The following is a 19,359-nucleotide window of genomic DNA, read 5'->3' on the forward strand; positions in this document are numbered from 1 at the left end:
TAAAGACAAATAATCAATCATTTTTATTTTGGCAATCATTATTTACACGCTTGCACATCGAAATACAAGTTAATCCTAATTTTTTGCAATTGCAAGACATTGTTGAGGCTGACAGGGCTGAATCAAAGACTCCGGCAAAAGTCGCTTTGTCATTTGTCGTGGGCGTAAGTTACCATTTTGTGCTTCATAGCCAAGTATAATCAATGAGCCACCACCACCAAAAACCACCTATCGTCATTAAATTAATCTTTAAAATGACTCTATAGCATGTGCTCAATCGATTTTTTTGATCCCCAAAGAGGGGGGGGGATAAAAAAAATTGGGCCATAAAATGGACCGGTAACATCCAGAATATTAACATTTGAGCTGTTGTGAGCTTACATCAATCGACAAAATGCGGTCCCAATATTTTGCATACTCAACTCCTTTCAGCTCTCGGTCTGCTAGTACCAATTATTAACACATACATATAATAAAGCCTTTATAAATGGTCACATCTATAAAGGGATCATACTTTATAAGGACCAATTTTTCTGGTCCGCAACTCTCTAAAAGAGGTTTTACTGTATTTCCAAGTCATATATATTTGAGAGAGTATTCCATAAAAATACCCTTGTAGTTGCAAGAGCAATCGAACAGCAAGCATTTGCAGCATCATTTTTTATTCAACTACATTGATTTCATCTAATTTTATCACGGGCGCGAGCTGTTTTTAATGGGATTTTTGAAAATTTGTAAAATATTAAGTTTTAGAGATATTTAAAATTTTGTACTGGCATAGGATAGCATACAAAATCAAAAATATGTGGTAAAAATTTGAAATAAATCGATGAATAAATAATATTTTAATAATATTTCTACATGAGAAAAGGTAGTAGACCCCGTAAAGAATTGTGTAAGATTTGAGTTAGAAATATGGAGGAATATGAACTTTGAGGGCTTTCATCACAAAGGGTAACACTTAAGTAAAACTTTCAGTATGTTTTTTAAGATGGCTTCCAGAAGAAAGTGCCTCCGGGAAAAGTGTGATTTATTACATAAAATTTAGCAATAAAATTCTGGAAATTATTGCATGTGAAGATGAATACGCCCTGCATCATCTTGGTTGAAAGAATTTGAACGAAATGAATTATTTCTTCACACACAAAAAACAAAACAAAATTAAAATAAAAAAAAAAATATTTGATGACATTTATGCTTTTAATGAATTTTTTGAGTATCAAAAACGCAGTAATATCTTGAAAATTCCAAAAAATGAATAGCCGGGTCTGAAAATGTTAAGGTAAACAAATTAAATTCCTAAAGAAAGATGTATATACTGTGGAATAAATTGAAGCTCAAATGTCAACCGGTACATAACATTTTCACACATAAATGATTTCCCACTAGCATCCATAGGTATCTAAGATTATACGTGAATGACGCAACGCAATTACTGTGTGTACAGACATATAACCCTCAAAGGCACTTTATAACCTTCAAGAGTCAATGAAGAGAAGTGGAAGAGAATGAACTAAACTTGGCTAGACTAAACGTGAGTAATGTGCTTTCATGTAGCTGTCAGATATGCTTATCCCACCGAGCATTCACCTGACAGTTATGAACCAGGACATCCTCTATCAAAGGATACCGTGCATCTGACTATAACAGCAGATATTAGAATGCAATTTAGTTTGCACATTAAAAATGCAATTTAGATGGGCTGATGTAACTATGGACAAGGACCTCGGTTTTTGCTTTCTAAATGTTTGATCAAGTCAAAAAACTGCTTATACAGTAGACGCCACATATTAGGATCGCAAATAATATTATCATTTTGGTATTGTTATCACTTTTGCAAAGTACGGAGCGGATCATTATCATAACATGGGAAAAATGTATTTGTGGTTATCACGACTTCGATTCATGTTATCATTTTTTTTCGTCAGAAGTTTTGTTCTTTTTGCATATTTTAAACCTAACAGGTTGAATCAAACTCATTTTTTCCCAACAATCAGTTATCGTTATCTGTCTGAAAGATTGTGTAAGGCCGTGGTTCTCAACCTTCGGAAGTCTTTCGCTCGGCTAATTTCTTTTTTCTGAGTGCAAGGCTCAGTCATACACACCACTTATGGGAAATAAATGGGTAAAGATTAAACTGTAACCATTCACGGTCCAGGTTGACTCATGTAGAGCCCGGCGGTTGAGAAACAGTGATGTAGAAGATCCGAAGGCTATTCAGGAAAATTCCCGTATTCACAGTTCACAATATTGTCGTGAAACAAGTGAGTTGTTAAAGTTATAACTGAGCCTTAATAACTGCTATCATCCATGTACGCGTAGCGCTTCTTTTGCAATTTCTTTCCTATAGTGAAGGCATCTGTAAGATAAAAAAAAGTCCCTTTCTTCAGTTCATGGTCAGTTTCTTTCAACTGACCACATACACAGTTCTGAGGCCTGAAGACTTCCACAAGGGATGTATGGAACGTAACACACATTACATAGGCGGAGATAGACTTGGAAGTCTGGGGAGGGGGGCACGATGATGATGATGTCAGTTCATCTATACATATATGCATTAGATCAGTCGACTTCATCTTTGATGCTGGGGCAATGTCCCCACGACCCCCCCCCCCTCCGTATCTCCGCCCATGACACATTATAAAATAGTATCGTAATTCGTGGTACACATTAGACAGACATCAATTCTAACTTCTCATAATTTCTGAATATAAAAAAATGATATTAACTTAAAGGGGGAAAAATCCTAGTATAGAGTGCAGTTGAAAAAAAATTCAAGATTTAACATTTTGAAACCAGTTACGTCGGAAAGAAAAACAGAATTGTCCCGTTCGGTATTCATCGTGCTCATAACCGTGATTTTTGCAGATATAATTATCAATTGGTTATTGTTACCTGAAACCCCCCCCCCCCGAGTCCCGGTGTGATCACATAAAGCGGCGTGCACTGTCTGTATTTCACGAAGAGTGTCTAAAAAGAATAGAATGTCTATGGTTGCTTTCATGTTTTACTTTAGTTTTATAAAGTAAAACATGAAATAAATATCATAGGAGAGAGGGGAATATACTAAAAAAAATTAATTTATACTAGTATTTCAATCAATATTTCATGAAGATATCACTATTACGGCTGAATTTCTCTCTTCTTGCTGATCATTTATCACATTTTATTTTAATTTTAGACTCGACCGTAGAAATTTTATTCTTTTCGTACACTCATTGCGAAATACCTTGTATACATAAGGAAGTCATCCAGTCAGTGTTGATGTTACAGTAAATTTGATAAATCGATTACTATGCATAATAACTGGTTGATTATGCATAATTGTCACTCGTCTCGGTAAGTTTCATAAATTTATCACTTTTGTAGGCGGTTATGCATAATACCCACGCATCGTTGGTAAATTTGATAAATGCTAAAAAAATCATCACTTTTATCGGTGATTACACATACTCAAGCGTAATTGATTAATTCAATAAATACTTTCGAAAAAGAGGTTTGTTTGAAAAATATCCGATAATATTTTTTTGTGCGTCAACTAATAAAGCTAGGGAAGCGTGGTTTAGCACACGTATGTAGGCTATCCTAGTGCGCATACTTGGATTTTGACCTGCCTGCAGAACTAGCCAGTCACTGGCGGATGGCCGATGAGTGAGGAAGTGAGCATCTTGTCGCATTTTTGTTTTGACAAAATAGCAGTAAAAAATTGAACAGAACGGCATTAAATTTTGTGTCAAGTTTTGTGTTTCTTGAGTGGAAACAATCCTCAAGATTCAACAGACCTTCGGAAATGGGCACCACACAGATAAAAGAGTGGTACAATCCCTTCAAAAATAGCCGCACATCAATGGAGAGTGACGCACGTATGTATTCTGGTAGGCCCTCAATATCCAGAAATGAGATCGTTGAATCCACCTTTCACATTTGTTTTTGTACGGATATCCGTATTTCTTATGCGCACGCGATGAAGTTTCAAAATACGGCCCTATAAAATTTCGCAAGAGTGCTGCACGTTATTATAGATTAATGGTCTGCTGAAAGAATTGAATATTCCACCATAAACATCACACCATGTTTTATTATTAATTTTAAAATAAATCAAGGAATTCATTATTGAGACGATAAACTTCAGCAAGGCTTGCCACACCGAAGAAACAGATCACGGTCGTCGAATCGCAATGTGAAGAAATCGCGGGATATTTTATCGATTTTCGATGACGTTGTTTACTTCAGTATTGTGTTGATATCGTTAACCTCCAGGGAATATTGTTGTCCTGAATGGGATAAACATTGTGTGTGCCTCGAGAAATATTTTTCATGTTCATTCAATTTTCTTTTCACGTCGAATAGAAATAAATTCTTTTGTTTATAATATAATTTCGGAATAAAAATAGTTCTATGCTTTTATTTCTAGTACTGGCATGACTATAAGTTGACATGGGATCCAAGAGAATATGGAGGAGTGGACATGTTGCATGTTCCTTCTGATCATATTTGGAGACCGGACATCGTTCTTTACAACAAGTATGAGTCATCATGTTTTCTTTTATCATTACTTATATCTATTAATAGGGATTTACGGGAAATCCAACGACAACAGCTCAGAGACAAGCAATTCACTGAGAGGAAAATTCACCAACAAAAACAATTCAACGACAACGTTCGTCACCAGTGAGTGATCTAGTGATTGAGTATATGAGTGAAGATGTGAGCGAATGAGTTGGTGGACGAGCTAGCAAAAAAGTTAATGAGTGAGTGACCGTATGAATGAGCGAGTGCGTAACCGTATAGGTGAGTAAGCGATTACGTGAGTCGCCGTATGAGTCATCAAGTGAACAGGTGAGTGACTGAATAAGTAAGTAACCGTATTAGTGATCGAGTGGGTAGGTGAATCAGGATGGGTATTCACCGACATGATTTAGGTCACAATTTTTGGATAGGAGAGCGACACGTATCGGTTAAAAACTTGAATTTAACCAATCCGTGTCGATCTCCTATCCAAAAATTGTGACTATACTTTAAACCATGTCGGTGAATACCACCCTTACCTGAGTGGGCGATTGAGTGAGTGACCAAGTGAATGGGTAAGTGAGGGATTGAGTGATTGTGGGAGTGAACCGGTGAATGAATGAGTAAGCGAGTCAGTGACCAAGTGAGTAGGTGAGTGACAGTATGAATGAACGAGTAGTAGGTGATTTACAAAGTGAATGAGCGATTGAGTGAGTAACTGTATGAGTAACTCGCTCACTCACTTGCCCACCTCTGCTCACCATGACTCCTCACATCCTGCAGCAGTGCCTCTAGTCTATGATCTTTAGCAGACCCTGAAACCAGACTTTTCACTGGTACTTTTATAGTGAATTTGTAGTTGTGAAAAAGCAAAAAAAAATGCTAAGAATCAACCCAGGTCGCTAGACTGGAGCCCTTTCAGCCCCACTCTTGTGGGAGAGGGGGCACGCTGCTCACTCACCAACTCCCTGACACTCTTGATCAATGACTCACCTGCTCATCCACTCACTGACTATGCCGCATTGTCAATGAAGTGTTTACCGGTTAATTTTCCTAGCGGTGAATTGGCATGTCGTGGCGGCGAATTCTCCTTTCGGTGAATTTTCCAGCGGTGAATTGTTAGTGATGAATTTTCCACACACTATTAATAGGACGTTGATCTATTTTTTTGAATGTCATTCACTAATTTTTTCACAGAATGAAAGATTTTAGATTATTTCAAAATGTTCTTTCAAATGACTGAAACAAAGAAGAAATATTTCCGTAATACTTTCAACGAAATTATCCGGTCAGACTCCGTTTGGGGATATATGGTTTCTTATTCTTTAAATTCTATTTCGGAAAATAGTAACTTTTTGTCGTATGTGGAGAATTTCTGGGGAATAAATAAATTTTCTGTTTCAGCTCAACACTAAAGTCCGTTTTCATAGTGTGGACGGTGAAATTATAGGATTGCTTTAGTACCTACTTACGCGTACGTGGGAAAATAGTGAAGCAAATTGATAGCCATGACACACAAGGGAGATTTATTTTACGGAAAAACTTCAGGTGCTCGAGTGCTTCAGTCTGACAGTTATATTTTTACACAGTAAGGAAAAAATCTAAGTACCGGAAAAAATGGAAGTTTATTTTTTTGTCCTAAGCTAAAGTTCTAGCACATACTAGCTATTAAAGAAGTCCCTTTCACGAATAAATTTTTCAGTTTATCTCACTAAAAAATCAACAAACAACGAGTGTATATCATGTGTTTAAAATTATATATATGGGACACTTTTAAATTTAATAAGAATGATCACAAAAATAAATGCAGGTGAAAATCAAGTAATATACACGTTACATAATTTTGGTATTACTTAGTATTATTTAATACCGTCAACTAGGACAACTTTATACAAGGATGACGTCACTCTCCGCTACCATACGAAGGGTTTTAACAACTGGCTGCTGCGAAGATATATTTCGGAAAGAGAAAATTCAACTGCCCCTGCGGGGAATCGAACCCACGTCCTTTCATCCGGGTGAACGCCCTAGACCACAGAGGCACAGAATCTCTCAATCTTTCCTTGGAGCTCGTGTACACTGAAAGGGACCGTACATGGACGGCCGGGCCAGACTCAGGCCAAGCTCACAACTGCTGACGTTGCCACCAGATGGCGACTTATACAAGGATGACGTCACTCACTCTCCGCTACCATACGAAGGTTTTCAACAACTGGCTGTTGCCAAAACCTGGCTGCTGTTAAAAACCTTCGTATGGTAGCGGAGAGTGACGTCATCCTCGTATACGTCGCCATCTGGTGACGTCAGCAGTTGTGAGCTTGGCCTGAGTGTGGCCCGGCCGTCCATGTACGGTCCCTTTCAGTGTACACGAGCTCCAAGGAAAGATTGAGAGATTCTGTGCCTCTGTAGTCTAGTGCGTTCACCAGGAAAGTGAAAGGACGTGGGTTCGATTCCCCGCAGGGGCAGTTGAATTTTCTCTTTTTTCGAAATATATCTTCGCAACAGCCAGTTGTTAAAAACCTTCGTAGGACAAGTTTGCCACATTTTTTTTTCTTTCAACTGCTTTGTCAACCGATAATTGTTGTACGATTGACAGACGTCACAAGTGGAGTTCCTCAGGGAAGTGTCCTTGGCCCCATACTTTTTTCACTTTTTATCGACAAACTCGATCAGGGTATCGATGGGATTACAAGCAAATTCGCAGATGATGTGAAGCTAATGGGGGTAATCGGGAAGGAAAGCGATAGGGAGTTGCTCCACACCAACTTAAACAAGATTGCAGCATGGGCAAATGAATGGAGCATGACGTTTAGCGTAGATAAGTGCATGGTCGCTCATTTTGGTTCGAACAACCCACGGTTCTCTTACGAGTTGAATGGTGTCACTATCCCGGATGCAACTAGGTTCACCGATTTGGGAATTCTCATTGACGAGCGACTTAAGTTTTCTGAACATTGTTCAGCGGTTGTCAAAAAAGTGAATAGAATGCTTGGTCTGTCTCATTTTCAAAAAGGTCTCTTCGCGTTCTCCTAAAGTCATTCTTCCGCTTTTTCGAGGCTTAGTTCGTCCTGGACTGGAGTATGCTGTAAGGTTTTGGAGACCATACCTACAGAGGGACATAGACTTGATTGAAGGGGTGCAGAGAAGAGCTACGCGTGTCCTTATTGGCACACAGGGCTTGAGTTATGAAGAGAGACTTCATTTTTTGAATATGTTTGCATTGGATGAACGCAGGTGTCGAGGAGATATGATCGAAGTGTTCAAAATTTTCAATGGGATGGATAGGATGGACCATGAACTTTTAGTACACCGCCAATCAACTGCTTTTACAAGGGGACACCAGTATCGATTGGTGAGGGACAATGCAAGGTTATGGTGTCGCAGGGAATTTTTCTCTAATAGGGTTGTTAATAAATGGAATAGCTTACCCCCGGAGGTAGTAAATTGTAACACAATTGACACGTTTAAAAAGAAATACGATAAACATGTTGGGGTAAATCGAGAAGCTCTCCATTCTTAGAATAAGACAACCATAAGTATTCTTTATGGGCATTGTATAATATTTTATCATGTGTATATATTGTTTATAATTTGTGTTAATTGCATTTTTAATTGGGTTGCTGTATTTTTGAAACATATGACATCCATATTTTTATGGGCATCTTTTTATCAGCCACCTCGTTAGGCATTTTGCCTGTTGTGGCGTTGTATTTGTATTTGTATAATATACGAAAATTCTTGAAAATGATCGCAAACCATCTGTCTTGATCTCTAGTTTCACAATCTATGGAAACATGAGAGATTAAGCAAACATTTATGTTAAAAAAATAAAAACGTCGTTGGCAAAGTTACCCTCGAGACGAGGCAACTTTGCTATCTGTGTTAAAACCAATGTAAAACACCTGTAAAAAGCTTTTTAAACTATGAAAACACCTTACACATTAGTACTAACTATTTATTGTAAAGAAAGGTACACAAAAGTATTTGTAACATTAAAGTCGGAAGGTTTAAAATTAACAAACTTCAAAAACTTTCATATTTTTCGTCAGAAAAGGAAAATTTGTCACAGTTTTCATAGTAAGGAAAGTCAATTACGTACACGATGTCTTGTACATTGAGTTAAGCATCATCTGGTGCGTTTGTGGAGTTAAATTTTGTTTCCATCGTATATGACAACTTGAACTCCCCGTCTATATAAAATTGAGTGAGTTTACCAACAGAATGCTTGACACTTTTTTGCCAAAAACTTTACTACAACAAACATTCCATACTGCAGCTGATCAAGAACCATACCATCAATCTCTTGGACCAGGTTGAGATTCATCATTACATCATGTTCGTCTATGGTTGAACATGTTCACTTTCGCAGGGAAGAAGCGAGAACAGGAGCAGTGACTAATTCCTGTCTGAGCTCTTCAGTAGGTTCTGCATCTTTCTCGGGTTCTGATTCAGATTGTGCCAGTAGAGAAAACGCACAGTCACAGATTCATATAGCTTCTGATAGTCATTCCTCTGAGTGTTCTTTTTACGAGTCTCTCCAATCCAGGGGCGTGTCAAGAGCATTCTGGGCCCACGGAAAAAGTGATTTTGCTGAGACCCCTTCCTAGAGAGACATGTTTAATTTCAAAAATTTTAGTCTGGGGGGGGGGCAAGGACATTATTGCTGGGGGGGGCACGATGATGATGATGTCAATTCATCTATACATATATACATTACATCAATCCACGTTTGACTCTGGGGGGCCAATGCCCCCCACGTATCTCCGCCCATGATCCCTCTGCACTCGGGGCCATGTCTGGATAGGCCCATGCGTTAAGTCGGCACTGCTCCAATCCGATTCATTGTTGAGGTACCCGGAAGGAATTTGCCTTCTCCATCAAGTGCAATTCGTCAACGGCTTCTCCTGGTGCCACATCAATTCGCTGCCTTTTGTTTTCTGTAAAATCTGGCTGCAGAGTAGTATCATCATAGTTTTGATACTTGCAACCTCCCAACCTGGTACTAATGCATCTTCGTATTTGAATGAACTCTAAAATAAACACGAAAATGCACGATTTGGAAAAAAGTATGCAAGCATTTGAGAAAATGGCGAAATTCTAGGTTGGAAAAGTTGTCCCATTTTCACCAAACTTCATGGTGTAACATTACCAAGTAATACTATTGAATTAAATGCAACATAAAATTTACATATAAAAGTGAAAGAGGATTATATGCTGTATCAAACACAAGTAGGTTTTGATTACCTTTGAATGAACGGACAGGGCGAGACACTTTTGTGGGCAACAAAAAACTCCAAGTCGAAAACAAAAACCACTAATAAAGATCTGTAAAAAACTGAGGCTAAAATGTACGAAAATGCCATCATTCGATGTCTTCTATGTGCAATGAAAACATTGGCGCCTCTATTGGTTGGTTTAGAAACTTGGCAGGACGGAAACATCATCTTTTTCAAAAACTGGCAAAGTTGTTCCAGTTGACGGTATTTCGTATTATTATTTTCGTAATTTTCTTCTATTAAGTAAATAGGTACACTATACAAGTGAACTTGACTGAATCATTTGAGTCTTTTTTAGCAATAAACGCCTTTCTCCTTAGTAAAGAGTTCCGCTAACAAAATTTTCACACGGAAGCAACCTCAATTCTGTAGACCTTCGACTCACATGGGATTTATAAATAAGATTAGCTTCCCTTAAATACGATTGTAACTTGTTATCCTCATTAACGGACGGATCAAAACACTTAGAGCTACATGAATCGAGCAAACAAGTATCATACAAGTATGTCAAATAATCTCATATAATGAATGTTATTAGGATCTGTGTGTGTGAGAGAATTAAACAATGCTAACACGAGTGTTTAAAGATCTGTACTCGGTACGAGATGACAGCTACACAAGAAACAACTAAAGTCAATGAAACTTTTTACAAACTATTAAATAACCATCAGCGACTTGTTGAATGTACTGTAAATGTGAAAAATCCCAATGTATGAAACCACATTTTGGATAACTATACTAATTTCAGTTTACGATGACAAACTTAGAAAATAAAAATATTATATATATATATGTGATTAGTTTATCAAAATCACACAACATTTTAAATTAATGGCATGCTAGTATAGTCAATTATATTATTTTGCATTAATTTAAATTAAAAGTTAAGATAAAGTTAATTTCAATATATAACTATATGACAAGAATGTCGCTCTCCACTTGTTAATACAAGATATACGGAAGACTGGATGTTGTGAAGATATTTATTATTTAAGATGTTAATTTTTTAAGGAAGGAAAAAACTCATCTCTGCCTCTACCGGGAGTCGAACCCGGGTCCCTCGATAGCCGGACGAGTGCTCTGACCACTAAGCTACAGAGGAGATAGAGATTTTCCTTCGCTAGAGCGTATATATGCCGAACGGAACCGTGCAATGGACGGTGAAACCGATCAGCTAATAGCTCATGGACGACGAGCCACCAGAGGGCTATATATGACAAACTATATCAAAAATTGTCAGTTTATTGCAATAGAAATTAAATTTATCCAAAATAATTAATTCATTGCAATTAATAAAATTTATTAAAATTAGATAATTGCAGTTTAAATTAAATTTACCGAAAACAATTCGTTTATTGCACACACAGTTAAAATAAAATTAATTTAATCACTTCAATACAAACTAAAGTTTTTGGTATTTAGTTTTGATAATTTTCATGTAACGAAAAAAAATACGTTTAAAAAATTATGTTTAATACAAATACAAATACAATACAATACAAATTTTGATTTTTTTTAAATGAACTCAACTTTACAATACAAAAATGCGAAAAAAATAATGGAAAAATTTCTAAAATCTATACTAATCAAATTTCAATACAAAGACAAATATGCCATTTACATGGAATTTATTTTTAAAAACGACTATTATTTAAACGACTAAGAATTGTGTCTAAATTTCTAAGAAATATAATGTATAACAGTGTACGGTTCCACATAAAATGTGTCACCGCTTTTAGCCGGATCAACAACAGTCTGCGCTATCATAAAACTCGAGGTTTAAAACTCATCAAACACACGATCAGACTAAGCGAGTCAGGCGATGGAAGTATAACTTAATTCATTTTTAATTTAACATTTAACTAAAATATCACGGACGAGCCGGAACAAACTATTGATGAACAAATCAAACAGAACAATGTGAGCGATAACATAACAAAAAAATCAACTATTTTAAAGAACGCTGGACGCATGCGCATCACACGGCACAAATCACTGCACAAGCTATGATGACGGAATAATCTTCATTTGCATATCCGCCACAACAGAAATATTAAGCAAATTATACCACCTCCTCTCTCAATACAAATTATACTAATCAGATCTCAATTTTAACCTTTTGGTAAATTTCTAAAATGTTCGTTGGTATTTATTAATGCATTATATTTCCGGTAGAAATCTTTATAAATTCATGCATGACATCAAAAGAATAACGAAAAATTATATTTGTCTGCTATCTATATGGTTTAATTCCGGTAAAGTACAACCACGCACATATGAGATTATTAGAGCATGTGAATCATGAAATATAAAGTTATAACATAATAAGCTATAACATAACTTGAATATGACATTTTTTTTTCATATTTTAACACAATTCCTTATAAAACATTTTTTACTCCTGTCTCTCTATCTCATATTTTTTGAATTTTTTTTCGCATTAACAGTCACTATGAAGGGGATATCCATCCGAAAATAATCTTTTCCCAGCCTAAAAAGAGTTAATTTAAAAATTTATGTCAAATCTTGAAGAAAAAAACTGGCGTTTCAACCAAATTGCAACAGAGCACTTTCAAACCTAGGTAAAAAAACCAGAAAAAAAAACGTATTCCTTAAACCTGGACAAGCAATTATTCACTGATGCAAGATAGCAGTGCCATTTTTTTTTCATCATCACCATCATGTTATTTGGCAGGTTAATCGATAATTTTATCTTACCAGCAGTTATTAAATAAATTTCTTTTCCGAACAGGATAAAGAGTTTGGGACTCTTGGCTTAAGTGTCTCTGCAATTATATGACGAGCAACATTTTTTTCGTTAGCGTCATTTTACATTAGAACAACAATGAAAATTGAGGGCGAAGCCTTCAGCAGGTATGTGATATTCAGTGAGGCAAGAACCCATAAATTATACCTTAGACATGGAAAAAAATAATAATAATTTTGGCAAAAATGCAAAGTTTAGAATAGAAGAGTATGAGAATGAAAGAGTAAGGGGTATGTTGCTCCAAATTCAAAAATTTGAGTACTTGCCAAACTTCGAACGCCTCTTCTGCACGTTTTTATTTATTTATTTTTTCATATATATATATACATAACAGTGATGCGTGTTATACACCGAAATAAGAATGAAGAATAAAAACAAAATACGACAAAGAATATAAATCTAGGAATCCAATAAACGTAAAAAATATCGATTTTAGTTAAGCTCTACAGTGGACTCTTTGAAGGGAAGAAGCACAAATTTCACCTTCTGCTTCATTTTTCCTGGCAGGATTTTTCTTCCTTTTTCATTTTTCTCTTTTCCTTCATTATTTTCTTCATGAAAAAGCAAACAAGAACGAAAAAAAAAAACACGGAATTGGCAGGGTAAATTTCATTTCATTTTTATTCGGAAGCCTGCTTCTTAGGAAAAAGGACGAGAAGTGTCGTCACACTCTTTAACTCTCACAGTCAACGCAGAAAATTTATTTTTCCAACAACTCAGCTTCATATAAAAAAATTAAATAAATAAATGAATAAAAGTTGTTTTTATCCAGAGGGGTAAAAACATCATATAAAGTGCTTGTCATTTTATTCAACAACAAAAAAAAAGAATGATAATGAAGCTAAGTAAATGTATTTTTCTTGTTTTTATTCGTATATCGTTACGGTCAATCATCGTGATATCTTTCTTTTTCTTATAAAGATATGGAAATTCATTTATCTTTTTTAATCATATTTTCCTATAAAAAATCAATGTAGATCTGTAAAAGCTGGATTTTTTTTTGAGAAGGTTTTACAATACGATCCAATGAGAGAGAGAGAGAGAAATTAAAATTTACTTTGGAATTTTAAACAACCGCAAAAACAAACAAAATCAATGATATTAATTATTATTCAAAACTCATTCAGAAACGTCAGTTTCAAAAAAAATCAAAGTTCCCAGATTTCTAATGTTTAAATATTAAGGAGGTTGGTGCACGCAAATTTTCCATCTAATTTTCCAATTTTTAAATACTATGAAATTTTCTGCGTCTAACTGTGTTCAAGTTTTTGTTCTACCTGTATTACAAATTTTTTTCAAATATTTCAATACAAACTGCTTGCAGGCATTACACAAGCTAATGTTACTTTCTTTCTCTCTCTCTCTCTCTCTCTCTCACTAAAATGCTTTTTCCCAAAACTAAATTTTTTGTTAGATAAGGAATAATTTTTCGAACACCACTGCTTTAAATGTCTTGAAACTTTGTGTGTCTCTTGACACTATGGTGTTACATACTTTAACGCGAGCTTTTGGGATTTTAATTGTTGGCTATATTTTTCTTGAATTTTAACTTCAACACAACATGCAACCTTTTCAAAAATCACCAAAATTTACCTATATTTTGTGCCATAAAAATTTTTAAAATAATTTTAATAAAAAATCCTAGTGATAAACTATGTCACAACATGGTGTTGAGAGACACACAAAGTTTCGAGACATTTCGATGAATGGTGTTCGAAAAAATGTTCCTTATCTAACAAAAAACAGTTTTGAGAAAAAAGCATTTTAGTGAAAAGTATGTGTATATACAATAATGTCTGTCAGCAGTTTATATTAAAATATTTAAAAAATATTTTAGCACAGTTAGAACAAAAGTTTCAACACAGTTAGACGCAGAAAATTTCATAGTATTTAAAAATACCCGTTTTAAAAAAAAGTACAACGGTATAAAATAAAATTTACTTTAAATTAGAAAAATAGTGAAACTACATATATTGAGAGTCATGTAAATATTCATATTGTCTGGCAATCGTGGAGTTAAAGCACAAACCACTGGTTTAGGGCTGCCTTATGAAAATGTTTGAGTAAGCGTTAGATTGCCTGTGAGTTGTTTGGTATCTTGGTTAATTTGCTGGTTATTTATTATCTTGTAAGTAACATGACAGTGAGATAAAAAAATGACAGGCAAAATGAGATAGAAATAGCAGATAAATTAAAACAGAAATAACAGACGAAATAAAACAGCAATCGTACACTTGCTGCCTCCAGTATACTGATATGTTTTATTTCCCATTTTTGGAGACGATTTTTTTGATGACTCAAATAAATTTTAACAATAATACATTAAAAAAAAACTACAATAAAATTCATAATTTAGAATTAAATGCTGTTTTTCGCAGAATCAATAGAATAATGACATGAAAATCTGAATCAGTATCGTTCGGATTTGATGAAATAAAAGTATTCATGCACAGAAGAAAAAGAAAAATTTCTCACACACTGCACCGTATAATTTTTTGTGTTAGCTCAACATATAATTTTATTTTTTAAAAAATCACTTTCTCAGTAAAATTCATTTTTTGCCCAAAACATCTATATACCCTAGAGATATCTCAAAAAATACACGAAGTTTATAATAGAAAAATAAATCTATGGTTTTAATAAAAATGCATTTAAGCATTCAACAAAAATAATTTCAAAGCATAGATATTATTGCATGAATACATTGGAATAAAAATTACTCCGTTTCTTGCGTTATTGTTTTGCAATAAAAAGAAAAGCAAAATATAGAGTCTGAAGCCCATTGATTCAAGTTTGTCTAGAAGCAGCCTTCAAAACTTTTGGCAATTTAGTAAATCATGATAGAAAGAAAACCAGTAAATTCCGAGTTTCGGAAAATATAGTAACAAAGCTAAAGAGAGTCAGACAAACTAAAATGCGGGAGACTCGATATAGCCAAAAAATGGTTTATGGGGAAAAAAACAGTTTACGTCGGAAAGAAAACAAAAATGACCTGGCTATGAAATAGAGCTTAAAATCCCATTACGAGCGTCTCCGTCCGGTTTGTGTTTGTATGTGGTCTCTCTGATGATTTCTTCACCTTCTCAAATATTTAAAAACGAATCCTTGGCTGCCTCTTCCGGACCAAACAACTGCATTCGAAATGACAAAATTTCACTTCCAGTGACAAATACTGCTTTCTAAGCTAAGAAAAATGAGTCTATTGCTCTTTGGAATTCGACGAATCGTAGCTGATTGAGAAAATTCCATCAGGATTCACTGGATAGCCTGTTTTGAAAGAGAAGACGATGAGAGATTTTATAATTTTGTATTCTCTTGCAGTCAGAAAAACAAGCCTGTTTGTATTAGGCTTGTTTTTCTAACTGTAGTTTTTGACTAAACTGAAATTTGTAGTCCTTTACAATGTCTATTTTCCAATCATAAAAATCGGTGTCACGAAACAAAAACCCAAAGTTTTCTCTTTGAAATTTGGTTTCCGAGCCATTATTGAGATTTAAAAGTTTACTTAGGCAGCCAATTCGTATTATCACTCAGATACGTCGCCAGCCATTGACTTGAGGAGGCTCTGAACTAAGTAACCATCTTCAGGGTCTTCGACTAGGGCAGTGGTTCCCAAACTTTTTCTCGCTACGCCCCACAAAAGATTTTCTGAAATCCTGATGCCCCCTAGCCCATCAGGACCATAACTAGAACTTTTGTCAGTGAGGTAACCTCCGACCCTTCGTGAACTTTCATAGTTTCATAACAAAGATGATTTTTAATGTAAAACCATTGTTTTTTGCTTTTCATCCTTAAATTTCGCGGGGGCTTTGCCCCCCCCCCTATATGTCTCTTTCTTTTTGTAATTCTTATTCAAAAAATAAACACCTATTCATGTTGAGGGAGCCAAAAAAGCGATCTACTTAGTCAAAAGCAGTAGTTCTTAACCAGGGGTTTTTGGATAAACTTCAAGGGGCCCGTGAGATTGGAGGAGAAAACAATTAACTCATTGTTTTATGCAGAGTATTATTTTGCAAAGTGACCTTCATTTTTCTTCATTTTATAGACACAGTGGGTCCGTGGACCACAAAACGTTAAGGTCACTTGGTCAAACCCCCTTTTGAAGAAGACGCTGAAAGTGAAAAATGAAAAAAGAAGAAAAAATATTAAAAGAAAGAATCAAGAATTTTTTTTTAAAAATAATAAATTTTTGAACTGATATAAAAATGGTAAGAGTTGTGAAAAGTTTGAAGCCTTAATAGGAAAACTCATTCTCAAATTGCCCCTTAAAAATCAAATTGACCCCTAGTGGGGCGTGGGTCCCCACGTTGGGAATCACCGGACTAGGGCAAAAGATTTTTAGTTTGTTAGAATATAATAATATACAGGGGGAACGCTTATATAAATTACTTGGCCGTAAATTCCTGGCGAACCGTTGATCTTAGAGGCATCCTTCCAATTAGAAAAACTATCGAAATAATGTGTAGACTTCAGATACGTCATTCATATTGCAACAAGAGATTGTATAATTATTAAAATAAATAAATTGACTTCTTATTTGGTCACCCGTTCTAAAAATCCCAATTAAAATGTTGCCCTGAGTACAACAAAAGCTCCACGTTTCCAATATTCACTGAGATATTCAAATTCAAAAATCGGAGAAAACGTGCAAAAGAACAGCACAAATGAAGGAAACAAGCCGGTAATTAAGATTTTTTTTATTTCAATAGTTATACAACCCCTTACAATATGAATGTGTGAAGCATATACGTTATTTGAATAATTTTTCTAACTCAAAGTATGCCTCTAAGATCAATGGTTCATCAGTAATTTGCGGCAAAGTGATTTCCGCGTTCACCTTGTATACGGCGCAATAAATGTGAACTAACTAAATCTTTGTCCTTAGTTGAAAAAGCCCTCAAATGTCTGCTTTGTTAAGAACCTTTTCAAGATGAAGTTCGGTTTTATATCTGAGTAGTAATAAAAATCAACTGTCCAACTGCTCTTTCAAAAGTCAATAAAAGCACGATAATCAAATTTCATGGCAAAAAAAGTATGGTCTTTCTTTCGTGAAGGCGACTTTTGTATATTGGTTGATATAACTAATATAGTGGAAGGCGTACCCTTCAGACCAAAAATATGAATTATTGTGGCAAATGCCCTACTTTTCTTCCTTGCAGAAATCAGTACTTTCACAGATACATACAATATGGTACTAATAAAAAAATGTACTTAATAATCATTACATATGCATTCGTTAAAAATAAGAAAAAAATTGTGTCCCTTATTCTTTGCGGCCCGGTGCAACCGCACCCTTCACACCTAACCAAGGCCGATCCTGGCGCGATCGTGCACAATTCAGTTTATGGTGATGCGCATGGAAGTTTCAAGTCGGCGTGTGAAGAATAAAATATATTATTTAAATCCAGATATGGTGATAGAGCCGGGCTATGCTCGAGCTAACAGTAGAAGAGGTTTCTCTAATTTGAAGTTTCTATTAATTGCAGTTTTTCTCTAATAGGGTTGTGGAGGTAATAATAGGGAGGTAATAAAATAGCTTACCTCCGGGAATCGTAAATGCTAACACGATTGGCACGTTTAAAAAGAAATACAATAAACATAATGGGATAAATCGAGAAAATATCCTACTTAGAAACGACAACCATAATATTTTCTATGGGCAATGTGTTATCTAGTATTAATTATTACTTTTTTCGTGATATATGCTCTTATATTGGGCTGCTGTATTTTAGTTATGTGGGACATCAATGTTTTATGGGCATATTTTTTCAGCTACCTCTCTGGGTAATTTGCATGTTGTGGCTTATGTATTTGTATTTGCATTTGTAAGAAAGTATCTTAATAGAGACAAACACAACCTAATAAATTCACATAAAAATGTACGTCATATATAAGACTTTAAAGTATTTTAGCGTGAAACTGAAAGTTACTAACTAAATCAAGTTGACAAAAAAATCATATCAATTATATAAATGGTATTGGCTTGTTGTTAATATATGAATTAGCTATTGTTTCAAAGTCAAATATTTGATTTTCATCTGTCTCGCTAATGACAAACTTTAAAACTATTTGTATAATTCTGAATCATTAATGAAAGATATAACCACGTTTGTGCTTGTTAAAGAATTGGTTGTTACGATTTTCCTCGATAATTACAATTTTAATATCGAGAGTGTAACCAGATGCTCGAATAAGCGGATAAATTGAATTTCGAAACGGCAATAAACGAATGCGTTTGTCATTTAATGTTTATCAGGACATAATTACCAGTATACGTTTGTTAACAAAAGAGCTCCCTTCCAAATACCGAAATAAAAATTATTTTCATACCAAATTACATCCACTTTAGAAGTAATTAGACTCTATCGCTCATTTGTTCTACTCACCTCTTTCCTTACAAACGCAATTTGTTCTGACAATGCAGTTTATAATCCAAAATGCTGATTCATCTAAAAATACATAAAACTGAATATAGCTGTTTAAAAAATGATCAGTTATTTAATACCGTAGCAGTAATTATAATATAAAGAATGCATAGCTAAGTCCACTTGTCGCAAATTACTGATGAACCATTGATCTTGGAAGCATAAATCCCAGGGTTGGCAGGGTTTTATACAGTACGGTAAAAACCACGGTAAATATACCATGGTTTTTACCGTACTGTTCAAAACCTCCTATTTATAACTAACTATAAGTGAAAAACTTTGCAATTTGATGAAGAGGTAACTTCTATAATCAAATATTAAACTTTATATTATATAAAATATATTATATCATTAATTACATTAAATATAATAGAATTTTGAA

The 19,359-nt window shown here is 34.8% G+C and overlaps 1 protein-coding gene across 2 annotated transcripts in view; it reads left to right on the top strand.

Annotated features, from left to right (window-relative positions):
- Positions 1-19,359, top strand: part of LOC149079983 (acetylcholine receptor subunit alpha-like) — a 217,503-nt gene that overhangs the window by 164,488 nt on the left and 33,656 nt on the right. For both annotated transcript variants that reach the window (XM_089238903.1, XM_089238904.1), the window contains one exon: positions 4,415-4,524. In XM_089238903.1, the coding sequence (XP_089095029.1) occupies positions 4,415-4,524 (110 nt within the window). The remainder of the gene's footprint in view (positions 1-4,414; positions 4,525-19,359) is intronic.

The sequence above is a fragment of the Pholcus phalangioides genome, unplaced genomic scaffold (assembly GCF_987345545.1).
Source record: "Pholcus phalangioides strain wild (caught in Gottingen) unplaced genomic scaffold, Ppha-v1.0 ptg000011l_1, whole genome shotgun sequence".
Taxonomy (NCBI): Eukaryota; Metazoa; Arthropoda; class Arachnida; order Araneae; family Pholcidae; genus Pholcus; species Pholcus phalangioides.